The 13,472-nt window shown below is 42.9% G+C and overlaps 1 protein-coding gene across 2 annotated transcripts in view; it reads left to right on the plus strand.

Moving 5' to 3' along the window:
- Positions 1–13,472, plus strand: part of FARS2 (phenylalanyl-tRNA synthetase 2, mitochondrial) — a 539,960-nt gene that overhangs the window by 392,575 nt on the left and 133,913 nt on the right. For both annotated transcript variants that reach the window (XM_040432849.1, XM_040432848.1), the window contains exon 7: positions 8,873–9,024. In XM_040432849.1, the coding sequence (XP_040288783.1) occupies positions 8,873–9,024 (152 nt within the window). The remainder of the gene's footprint in view (positions 1–8,872; positions 9,025–13,472) is intronic.

The following is a 13,472-nucleotide window of genomic DNA, read 5'->3' on the forward strand; positions in this document are numbered from 1 at the left end:
ACCAATTTTTTCTATGTAATTGCTGTATACTGTATATGGCTTACGGAAAAACGGAAATAAAAAACGGGACAACGGATCTGTGAAAAACGGACCGCAAAATACTGAAAAAGCCAATACGGTCGTGTGAGAGAGGCCTTACGCCTAGATTTTTTTTAAATTACGCCAGTGACTTGCCTGGCAACAAGCTGTGACATTTTTGCGACTTTTGTGAATGTCGCAGAAGATAAAATTAAAAGGGATCTCATTTGCAAACTTGTGGGCCTTTTGAAAGTGGCGCTGGGTGGTGCAGGAGGGCAAAGGTCACAAAGTTTTGTGCAAAAACTCATATGTGCCAGGACTTGTGACATTTTAACACCAGAAAACTGGCACATCAGATTTCATAAGTGTCCCTGTAAAACAAAGCCTTACACATCCAAAAATGACGCACTCTTTACACCTTTGTGTTTCTGAATTACCATTAAAGAGAAAGCTTTGTAAGATCTTGGCATCAATAAAAGCATAACTAAGCAATAAAATGAAAGACATGCAGATGAGCTGCACAGCGAGGTGAAAAATGGCTAGAAATATTTTCTTCCCCAAAGACAGGTTATTCCTCCTCAGTTCTGCTGCTTAACATACCACACATTTATTTCAGGCCATTTCCCTTAATTATGCTGAAGAATTTCTTTTCTTTAAGGCTTTGTGCTCTCGACAAGCATAGAAAAACAATTATTCCAAAATGTTTTTCCTTTTTTTTTTGTGCAGTAATGCTCATAATTGCTTACTGGGGGCCTATGATGTGAAGCATTTTATTCAGTGTGGCAGTTTATGAGAGAAGTAATATATGCCACTCATCTGTGTGTTCTGGTAGTTCCCTCGCACTGTTTTGCATCTCTTTTGCAGAAAATGAATTCATTTGACAGGTTTATTCATATAACAGGCTGTGAAATCCCTTTGATTTCACAGCTGATTCACTGAGGGTTTCATTAATCCAAAATAAATCACAGATACCTTTTTAGCTTTGTGTGTATACAAGGCATGTTCACAACTGGCTTATTTTGGAGACACTGCCTTAATAATACTCTCTCTGAGTAATGATAGAAGCACATTTCTTTTACACTTGGAGAGTATTTCTTCTTGGTCTGCATGCTGATGGTGAGCAAGAAGTATGCACAAGGTCACGTTTAAGTTAAAGGGAATATGCCATTATCTACATTATTACAGTACATGAGTAATACTGCAGATATGGAGTCTAGATCACTACGGTATTTTTTATTTTCCTTCTTTGCCTCATTCTCCTACTGTCAGAGCTGTGCTGAAATACATTGTCTGGACCGTGTATTTCAGTGCAGCTCTAAGTGCTGACAGCGGGGAAACCAGGCCCAGTAGGAAAGTAAAAAATAGTGATCCACACGCCTTAATTGGGGAATAGCCAGGATAACCAATGTAATCCATTATATGCTCACAATATTTTTTTCATAATCAGATTTATCACTTTTATACACAATGGAGGTCATTTATCAAGACTGGCGTTTAAGACACCGCACTGGCAGTGCCTCCACCGAAGTTATGTAGAGGCTCCGGCCTCTACATTAATTTGGCGTATCCAGTGCCAGTCTAAATGTAAGACTGCTTCCTAGCTGGCTTACATTTAGACGATTTTCTACGCCAAAAACAGGCATAGAAAATGATGAATGAGACGGGCATGCCGGCCTGTCCCCGCCTGCGCCATGCCCACTTTTTTTTAGACTTAGAATAACCTTTGTGCCGCAATTTGTGTCATAAATACGCCTAATATAGGCATATCTCTGATCGTAAACCACCCCCTAAATACCAGAGCTGTTCAAACAGTGGCTCTGCAGTTGTTCCGAGACCACAACTAATAATTCCCCAACAGCCTCCAAATGGAAAACACCCAATCATTCTTTCTGAGGAGTCCAAGACCTTATCTCTGGTGTTATGATTCATGAGAGGATCTATGCTATACACACAGAACATGGACTTGTCACAGATTAGCCTTTTTCTAACCTTCTCATTTTTGCATCTACACTTTGCCATAGAAGCTGCTCACAGTGTTTCCCGTCCAGTTTTTATGTTTTGTTTTTATTTTATTTTATTTTTACTAAACAACTATTTTAACCATGTATTTTTCCAAATAGAGAAGATTTCAGAAAGATGAAGCAAAAATCTTCATCATGCAAAAACTCAGGAGACCCAAAAAGCCACCTAATTATCAAAAACACTAGTGGCAAAAAAAATGCCTACGAGCGGTGATGTTGGTGAGTGAAAGCCCTATTCACTCCCTGATTACATGGTTTGGGACGGTGGGGCCACAAGGAGACATTACTATAATATATGGGGGCAACATGGAGATATTTTACTGTATAAGCCCCATACAGTATAATGTCTCATTGTGGCCCCATACAGTATATAGTAATGTCTCCTTGTGGCCCATACAGTATACAGTAATGTCTCCCTGTGGCCCCCATAGAGTATAATGTCTCCTTGTAGACCCCATACAGTATAATGTCTCCTTGTGGCCCCCATACAGTATAATATATATTTGTTGTCCCCATACAGTATAATGTTTCCTTGTTGTGCCCATACAGTATAATGTCTCCTTGTGGTCCCCATATAGTGTAATGTCTCCTTGTGGCCCCATACAGTAATGTCTACTTGTGGCCCCATACAGTATAATGTTTCCTTGTTGTGCCCATACAGTATAATGTCTCCTTGTGGTCCCCATACAGTATAATGTTTCCTTGTTGTCCCCATACAGTATAATGTCTCCTTGTGGTCCCCATACAGTATAATGTCTCCTTGTAGACCCCATACAGTATAATGTCTCCTTGTGGCCCCATACAGTATAATGTATATTTGTTGTCCCCATACAGTATAATGTCTCCTTGTTGTGCCCATACAGTATAATGTCTCCTTGTTGTCCCCATACAGTATGATGTCTCCTTGTGGCCCCATACAGTATAATGTCTCCTTGTTGTCCCCATACAGTATAATGTCTCCTTGTTGTCCCCATACAGTATGATGTCTCCTTGTGGCCCCATACAGTATAATGTCTCCTTGTGGTCCCCATACAGTATAATGTCTCCTTGTAGACCCCATACAGTATAATGTCTTCTTGTGGCCCCATACAGTATAATGTCTCCTTGTGGTCCCCATACAGTATAATGTCTCCTTGTGGCCCCCATACAGTATAATGTCTCCTTGTTGTCCCCATACAGTATACAGTAATGTCTCCTTGTGGCCCCATACAGTATACTGTCTCCTTGTGGTCCCCATACAGTATAATGTCTTCTTGTGGCCCCATACAGTATAATGTCTTCTTGTGGCCCCATACAGTATAATGTCTCCTTGTGGTCCCCATACAGTATAATGTCTCCTTGTAGACCCCATACAGTATAATGTCTCTTTGTGGCCCCATACAGTATAATGTCTCCTTGTTGCCCCCATACAGTATAATGTCTCCTTGTTGTCCCCATACAGTATGTCTCCTTGTTGTCCCCATACAGTATAATGTCTCCTTGGTGTCCCCATACAGTATAATGTCTCCTTGGTGTCCCCATACAGTATAATGTCTCCTTGTGGCTCCATACAGTATAATATATATTTGTTGTCCCCATACAGTATAATGTTTCCTTGTTGTGCCCATACAGTATAATGTCTCCTTGTGGTCCCCATATAGTGTAATGTCTCCTTGTGGCCCCATACAGTATAATATATATTTGTTGTCCCCATACAGTATAATGTCTCCTTGTTGTCCCCATACAGTATAATGTCTCCTTGTGGTCCCCATACAGTATGTCTCCTTGTAGACCCCATACAGTATAATGTCTCCTTGTGGCCCCATACAGTATAATGTATATTTGTTGTCCCCATACAGTATAATGTCTCCTTGTGGCCCCATACAGTATAATGTATATTTGTTGTCCCCATACAGTATAATGTCTCCTTGTTGTGCCCATACAGTATAATGTCTCCTTGTTGTCCCCATACAGTATAATGTCTCCTTGTTGTCCCCATACATTATAATGTCTCCTTGTGGCCCCATACAGTATAATGCCTCCTTGTGGTCCCCATACAGTATAATGTCTCCTTGTAGACCCCATACAGTATAATGTCTTCTTGTGGCCCTATACAGTATAATGTCTCCTTGTGGTCCCCATACAGTATAATGTCTCCTTTTGGCCCCCATACAGTATAATGTCTCCTTGTTGTCCCCATACATTATAATGTCTCCTTGTGGTCCCCATACAGTATAATGTCTCCTTGTGGTCCCCATACAGTATAATGTCTCCTTGTGGCCCCCATACAGTATAATGTCTCCTTGTTGTCCCCATACAGTATAATGTCTCCTTGTGGCCCCATACAGTATAATATATATTTGTTGTCCCCATACATTATAATGTTTCCTTGTTGTGCCCATACAGTATAATGTCTCCTTGTGGCCCCATACAGTATACAGTAATGTCTCCTTGTGGCCCCATACAGTATAATGTCTCCTTGTGGTCCCCATACAGTATAATGTCTCCTTGTTGTCCCCATACAGTATAATGTCTCCTTGTGGTCCCCATACAGTATGTCTCCTTGTAGACCCCATACAGTATAATGTCTCCTTGTGGCCCCATACAGTATAATGTATATTTGTTGGCCCCATACAGTATAATGTCTCCTTGTTGTGCCCATACAGTATAATGTCTCCTTGTTGTCCCCATACATTATAATGTCTCCTTGTGGCCCCATACAGTATAATGTCTCCTTGTGGTCCCCATACAGTATAATGTCTCCTTGTAGACCCCATACAGTATAATGTCTTCTTGTGGCCCCATACAGTATAATGTCTCCTTGTGGCCCCCATACAGTATAATGTCTCCTTGTTGTCCCCATACAGTATACAGTAATGTCTCCTTGTGGCCCCATACAGTATACTGTCTCCTTGTGGTCCCCATACAGTATAATGTCTCCTTGTGGCCCCCATACAGTATAATGTCTCCTTGTTGTCCCCATACAGTATACAGTAATGTCTCCTTGTGGCCCCATACAGTATACTGTCTCCTTGTGGTCCCCATACAGTATAATGTCTCCTTGTTGTCCCCATACAGTATAATGTCTCCTTGTGGTCCCCATACAGTATGTCTCCTTGTAGACCCCATACAGTATAATGTCTCCTTGTGGCCCCATACAGTATAATGTATATTTGTTGTCCCCATACAGTATAATGTCTCCTTGTTGTCCCCATACATTATAATGTCTCCTTGTGGCCCCATACAGTATAATGTCTCCTTGTGGTCCCCATACAGTATAATGTCTCCTTGTAGACCCCATACAGTATAATGTCTCCTTGTGGCCCCATACAGTATAATGTCTCCTTGTGGCCCCCATACAGTATAATGTCTCCTTGTTGTCCCCATACAGTATACAGTAATGTCTCCTTGTGGCCCCATACAGTATACTGTCTCCTTGTGGTCCCCATACAGTATAATGTCTCCTTGTGGCCCCCATACAGTATAATGTCTCCTTGTTGTCCCCATACAGTATACAGTAATGTCTCCTTGTGGCCCCATACAGTATACTGTCTCCTTGTGGTCCCCATACAGTATAATGTCTCCTTGTGGCCCCATACAGTATAATGTCTCCTTGTTGCCCCCATACAGTATAATGTCTCCTTGTTGCCCCCCATACAGTATAATGTCTCCTTGTTGTCCCCATACAGTATAATGTCTCCTTGTTGTCCCCATACAGTATAATGTCTCCTTGTTGTCCCCATACAGTATAATGTCTCCTTGTTGTCCCCATACAGTATAATGTCTCCTTGGTGTTTCCATACAGTATAATGTCTCCTTGGTGTCCCCATACAGTATAAAGTCTCCTTGTGGTCCCCATACAGTGTAATGTCTACTTGTGGCCCGATACAGTATACAGTATAATGTCTCCTTGTTGTCCCCATACAGTGTAATGTCTCCTTGTGGTCCCCATACAGTATAATGTCTCCTTGGTGTCCCCATACAGTATAAAGTCTCCTTGTGGTCCCCATACAGTATAATGTCTCCTTGTAGACCCCATACAGTATAATGTCTCCTTGTTGTCCCCATACAGTATAAAGTCTCCTTGTGGTCCCCATACAGTATAATGTCTCCTTGGTGTCCCCATACAGTATAAAGTCTCCTTGTGGTCCCCATATAGTGTAATGTCTACTTATGGCCCGATACAGTATGATGTCTCCTTGTGGTCCCCATACAGTATAATGTCTCCTTGCTGTCCCCATTCAGTATAAAGTCTCCTTGTGGTCCCCATACAGTGTAATGTCTCCTTGGTGTCCCCATAGAGTGTAATGTCTCCTTGGTGTCCCCATGCAGTAAAGTCTCCTTGTGGCCCTCATAAACACGAGTACATGTTTTGAGTGTTTTTTCTTTTAAACGGTCATTGCGATAAATTTCTTAAAATCATTATCGTGGGAATATTTTTCATATCGCCCAACCCTATTTGGAGACTGTGTTTGTATTGCAAAAACCGTGGGTACAACAAATGCTACTAAAAACGCACTAGTGCACAAAAAGCACCTTTTAAAAACCTATATGTGAACCCACACTAAAATACTTTAAAGCTAAGAGCTGGGAGTTGCAGTTTCTCAACGACTGGATCGCCACAGCTTTATAATTTCCCTTTAATGGGCTGGATAGACTGTAGGCAATCTGTCACCTGCTTTTACCATTTTAAGCTGTCACCATCGCTATGTTCACTAAAGTACCTTATTTTCAGCAGTCTTCTTTTTACTTTATTTCGTTTTGTCCTTTTGCTATAAAAGCCCTTTTTATGATATGCTAATGAGGCTCCAAGGTGCCCAGAGGGGCGTTTTTTTCCCTCTCCAGGGCCCAGTGATGCCCCTCTGCAGTGCCCAAGAGCGCCTCCTGATCCTCAAATAACCTCCCACAGCCCCAGGAAACGGTTCCGCCCCCTCCCCACGTCATCGTCTACCTTGTAGAAATGCCCCGTCCTTCTTCCTGTCGGCGGCCAGAAAACTTGCGCAGGCGCAGTACCGCCTGCGGCCTGTGCCTGCGCGATCATCAACCTCCTCAGGGCAACAGCGCTCAGGTTACATCACTGGGCTCGGTGCATGCCCAGTGAGACTTTTGAGGCTGTTGCCCTCAGGAGGTTGATGAACGCGCAGGCGGTACTGCGCCTGCGCGAGTTTTCTGGCCGCCGACAGGAAGAAGGACGGGGCATTTCTACAAGGTAGACGATGACGTGGGGAGGGGGCGGAACCGTTTGCCGGGGCTGTGGGAGGTTATTTGAGGATCAGGAGGCGTTCTTGGGCACTGCAGGGGGGCGTCACTGGGCACCAGAGAGGGAAAAAAACGTCCTTCTGGGCACCTTGGAGCCTCATTAGCATATCATAAAAGGGCTTTTATAGCAAAAGGACAAAACTAAATAAAGTAAAAAGACTGCTGGAAATAAGGTACTTTAGTGAACATGGCGATGGTGACAGCTTAAAATGGTAAAAGCAGGTGACAGATTCCCTTTAGTGAGCCAAGACTTACCATCCACTTCTATCAATACATCCAAGATTCACCTTGTGCTGCAACTGTTCTCTGGAGTGCATTTTGGTCAAGTAAAAATTAACATACAGTTGAGCTGCAGTACCAGAAAACCTCTCAGAAAAACCCTTTTAACAGTTTTTTTTTAAAACATTTTTTTAGATGCCATTATCACACTCGTTAAACACTGTATGAAGGCACAGCAATTCTTCTATTTATTTCCTCTCCACTTACAGCCTGATTTCTAAACCACCACCATTAATGCTTATCATCAAATAAAAAATGATTTTAGGTGAGAAAACACTTTAGATAGCCGTTCCTCCCAATGTCCCCATACACATCTGAGCATGTATATGTTCTGAATGAGGAGAGTGGTGAATGCAAGTGCCAAAATACCTCTGGCATCAGCTTATGTTCCTGAGAAACAAAGGACCAGGCATGATTAAATCCAAGAGCCTGATCATTCTTTTCCCTGGCATCTACTGACAGGGGAAAGTTGGGACATCCCCATACAACATTAGGTAGTTGGCTAGACACAATGTTGGGCTGACATTGATCTAATGTGTATGGCCAGCCTTACTAGTTTTACTTGTAAACAATGTCACAGTAAAGAAAAAGAATATTCTGTGCCATCTCCAAGTATTTAAAATGGTTCTCCGGGAATGATATAAAATGGAGCTCAGCAACCCATCGTAGAATGTGAATACGACTGGTTGTGTCCACTTGTAGAGCTGCCTGGAGAAAATGGAGGATGGCCTTGCTATAGACTGCATTCTAGTTATTTCCTTCGCAGTGCTGAGCTTTCCTGCCAAGCAGCCTGATGCCACATCTAACACAGGATCACTCGTTTACTATCTGTTGTAGAGCAGGAACTGTGCTCTATAATAGATGGTAACGATGCAATCCTGCCTACTACAATATGCTCTCATGGCTGAGCAGCTTGACAGGAACATTCTATCATTACTATAATAATTATGCGATCCTACGCCCAGTTTTTGTCAGGCTGCTCAGCCATGATGGCATATTGTTGGCAGGTTTGCATTATTACTATCTATTTTAATGGAGTGATCGTGTTTGAATTATGCCATCAGGCTAAACAGCAGATAGGAAAGCTTAGGACTGTGTAGACCAGCGTCGGAGTGCAGTTTATAGCGAGGACACCTTACCCCCACCCCCTTCCCAGGCAGCACTGCATGTGGACACAAACAGTCATATTCACATTCTACGACAAGTTGCTGGGGGCCTTCTTATATAATTCCTGAAGAATCCCTTTAGTAGAACAGTGTTTTAATGCTACCAGTTTTATGGTTGCAAATGAATACCAATTTGTATTTCTTTTTCAGGCATTTAGCAAGTTTCCCTATTTGAGCAATGACATTTCATTTTGGCTGCCCCGTGAAGGCTATCTGGAGAATGATTTTTATGATCTTGTCCGTAACGTTGCAGGAGATATTGTTGAAGAAGTGTCTTTGATTGACCAGTTTACACATCCAAAGTAAGTTCAGATTTTTATAGATTTTGACTGCATGATTGAAAACATCTTCTTCCACAAATGTTTCACTGTATAAGTATGGAAAGTACATACGGTATGTGCTTTCACTAAGGCTGGAAAGCGCTAAAAGAATCTACTAATAGTCTCCTACTAGAATTTAAATGAAACTTTTATTAAAGGGCTTTTCTGGGATTTTAATTTTGATGGCCTATCCTCAGTGACAATTAATTGCTGTTTCCTAATATTTTGATATATTGTGGGACTTTTTAGCTTTGTGTCTGTATTTAAGAAAGGTTATGTTTTAAATTCTAGTAGAGAGGGTGGGCAGTTGAGGGACTATTCTGGGCTCTTTTAGCCCTTTCCAGTCTTTATATATACACATGGGTTTTCCCCAACTGGGGACGTACAATTAGTTGGACTTTCTAAGGGTCCATTCACATGTCAGTATTTTTCTTTTCCAGATTTTCGTTCCATTTTTTGCAGATCTGTGTTTCCGCAAAAACCTTCAGTTTTTACCAATTGTACATCCATTCAGTTTTTCCGCCCAAAAAACGGAAGGAGCAATATATCCTCCGCCCAGCATGTGTGTTCGGTGACGTCACCGGCTCTGATGGGCAGGCTTTAGCGCTTCCCTAGCCATTTTACTGGCTAGGGCAGCACTAAATCCCGCCCATCAGTGCCGGTGACGTCACCGGGCTTCCTGGCAGCCCCATGGAGAGCCCGTTTCGTCACCGGATCTCCAAAAAATGCCTTTGCCCTGTGCAATTTAGCGCAGGGCAAAGTAGAGCATCGGAGCATGAACTGCTCCGATGCTCAAGTCAGGGGGGCTGCCGGGGTGAAAATGGAGGTATGTCCGGGTTCAGCTCTGAACCCGGACAACCCCTTTAAATGTTAATATGAATAATACATCTAATCCTCTCTTCACATTGAAGACAGCATGTTACAAAGCAGCAGAATGGTGAAGGCACCATAGATTAGGAATAATCACGTTTAGGAAGCATAAAGCTCTCTTCACACTAGCATTTTTCCCAGTCCGTCAGTGTTTCTGGTATTTCTAACAGCAAGAATACTGCAGTGTACAGCACTGTTCTTGCCATCAAAATATTGTGATCCTGACAGGTATTTGAATCACCCCAAAATAAATTGTTGAGGCTAGTACTTTGTTATCCAGCAGGAAAGAGAGCAGGGTAATGGCACTCGCCATTTCTGAAAATACAGTCTTTATTCAGTGCGATTAAAACATTAGCAGTACAAGGGAAGAGCAGGTAACATGAAGGCAACAGCCATTTCATGTTAGACCACACTTCTTTTGGCCTCCACCTGGGGCTGAACCCAATTTAAAGGCACACTGCAATTTAAAAAGAAATACACAAAAACACATCAATTGCCAAAACGTGAAGACATAGATACTCAACTACATCTAGAGGAGCATTTTTAATCTTTTTTCTCATTTAGACCTAATGCACCAATAGCATTGCTGCGAATGATCCATGCTGTTTCTCAACCCCCCCAATCCTTACATGCGTTAATACCTTCAATACCTACAAACATGTCTTGGGATGCTCTGAATGTCTATCTCTCACATGCTTTTAAAAGAGGTTCTCTGGAAGCAACCTGTCCTACAGTGTGAGCAGGACTGGTTGCTCCACTTGCAGAGCTGTTTAGGCGGTGAGGGGATGGGGCCTCACTTCACACTACACTGCTCTACAATAGATGGGAATGATGTGATCCTGCCTGTCATATGCCATCATGGCTGAGCAGCCTGATAAGATCACTCACCAATATGTAGTATATGCAAGTGCCAGCGCGTAGTGAGGCCCCACCACCTCACCTCCCTAGGCAGCTCTGCAAATGGAGGCAATCAGTATTGCTCACATTTCTAAGGCCTCATGCACACGGCCGTGTTCCGCGGCCGAGAGCGGTCCGTGGTTGAGAGCAGGAGTGCACGGCGTCATTGGTTGCTATGACGCCGTGCGCTTCATGCCACCGCTGCACTACAGTAATACACTCGTATAGTGTATTAGCAGCGGCGGCATGAAGCGCACGGCGTCATAGCAACCAATGACGCCGTGCGCTCCTGCTCTCAACAGGAATCCAGGCCGTGTTACCACGGACCGCTCTCGGCCGCGGAACACAGCCGTGTGCATGAGGCCTAAGACAATTTTCTGGTGACCATTTTAAATCATTCCTTGAGAATTCCTTTAATCAATCGCAGGGAGCCCTCTCCTGAACCAGCAGAGCGATAATGCTGCCTAAGTCACTTACCACGTAATCAGTTCTCCAGTATTCATGTGCAAACAGATCCGCTAAAGCTGTCATGATTCTGTTATCATCAGAAGCCATGTCGCTAGCGCCAGAGCTCTAGTGACCAGCGCCACAAATGGATATTTTTTACCTATTTGCTTATTTGTATATTTGTATTTTAATAATAGATACAGTATTTTGGATATGGAAGTTTAAATTTAGCTGTCAGCATCAAATAATGTGAAATATCAGGTTCAGTAATAGATTTCTTCTATCATTTGCCTGAGGTGTTTGCTTACCTCCAGACAGCCGTCATATTTGAAAGACTTTTTCTACAGCTGAGGACACCGGTACAACTGCTAGGTTTAAAATCACCTGCTGCAGGGAACCCGGAGACGAAATCTCTGCTGCTTCATCTAGTGACAGTATGCTCATGTTTTGTACAGCTCCCAGGAAGTATCAATAATAATGCTGACATCCCCTATTCAAGAAATCCAGAGGTGTAGCTTAGATATGTCATTTTAAATCATAGGTGATGACAGTAGCAGCAGGTTGGAAAATAAACTTCTGATTCCAGCTAAGCAATGGAATTTTGTAAACAGGAAAGTCGGTTGTCTTCAGTATGTACATCATGCTACTGGTGCAAAAAATATATATGTAATTCTTTAAAGGCGCTTTTTTTTAATTTTTTTATTTGATCCTCAGGATAGGTCATCAGTATCTGATTGGTGGGGGTATCGACACCCAGGACCCCTGCCGATCAGCCGTTTGAGAAGGCATTGGCACTCACAGTAGTGCAGTGGACGTCTCACAGCTCACCTAGCAGACGGCTTTACATTGTATAGTGGCTGTGCTTGTTACTGCAGCTCAGCTCCATTCACTTCAATAGGGCTAAGCTGCGCCTAGGCCATGTGACTGTCGAACGTGACATCAGTTGGCCTAGCCAAAGCTGCAAGAAGGCTGCGGCACTACTGGGAGCTTCGGTGCATTCTCAAAAAGCTGATTGGCGGGGGTCCTGGGTGTCGGACCCCTCACCAATCAGATAGGTGATCAGTAGAGTTGTAAAAATATAGCAAGTGTGGGGGGGCACACTCAAAAGGGAACAACAAAGCGGTGATGGTGCTAATACACTTTATTATATTAAAATATTAAGAACATACCCCTAAAAATCATATGAAATACATATACCACATTTACAAAATCAGCGTATGACCCACACTCAGTCTCTGCGCCAAAGCGTCAAATAATCGCAATAGAACCGCATGCGGCAAAATTCCACTCAGGTAAATATTGTGATAATATCACCAGTTCTATGATCGAATATCAGTGGATAGATGGGCCAGCAATAATGTGCTGCATCAGTAGAGTTGAGCGAACCCGAACCGCAAAGTTCGGGTTCGTACCGAACTTTGCGGTTTTTTGTACCCGGACCCGGACTTTTTCACTGAAGTTCGGGTTCGGTGTTTGAGTGATTTTATTATTTTCTGTTATAACATGGTTATAACGGAAAATAATAGAATTAAAATGTGGCTTGAGGGGTTAAAAAAAAACAAAACAAAAAAAAACTCACCTGATCCATTTGAGCGCGCAGGACCTTTCGTGACGTCATCGCGTTCATCACGTGATGACCGCGATGACGTCGCGGAAGGTCATTTTGCAGGTCCTTAAGAAGAAAGAACGGAAAGGAGAGCGGCTGCACACTCAAATGGATCAGGTGAGCTTTTTTTTTATTTTTAACCCCTCAACCCACATTTTATTTAGCATTCTGACTTAAGAATGCTATTATTTTCCATTATAACCATGTTATAACGGAAAATAATAATGTGAAGTTCGGGTCCCCATTCACTTTAATGGGGTCCGGGTTCGGGGTGAAGTTCAGGTCAAGTTCGGGTCCCGAACTTTGACCTGAAGTTCGGCCGAACCCGAACTTCACACTGTTCGCTCAACTCTGGTCATCAGTTAAAATATCTCGGGAAAACTCCATTGACATACATAAGCACTACAGCTGGTCTTATTCCCCCACTAGGAAATGAGTTACATCCCTAAAGCAAAGCTTTGCACAGTATAATCAGCTGTAAGAAATGGCCCAACCAGAGTCGGCCTGGCCCACCAGAGTACCAGAGATGGACCCAAGCTCGAACACAATAAAGGACCCCTAATAAAACAGGGGTCCCAAAGGTCAACTTCAGCTGACTTTGGAGCTCACA

The sequence above is a fragment of the Bufo bufo genome, chromosome 5, assembly GCF_905171765.1.
Source record: "Bufo bufo chromosome 5, aBufBuf1.1, whole genome shotgun sequence".
Taxonomy (NCBI): domain Eukaryota; kingdom Metazoa; phylum Chordata; class Amphibia; order Anura; family Bufonidae; genus Bufo; species Bufo bufo.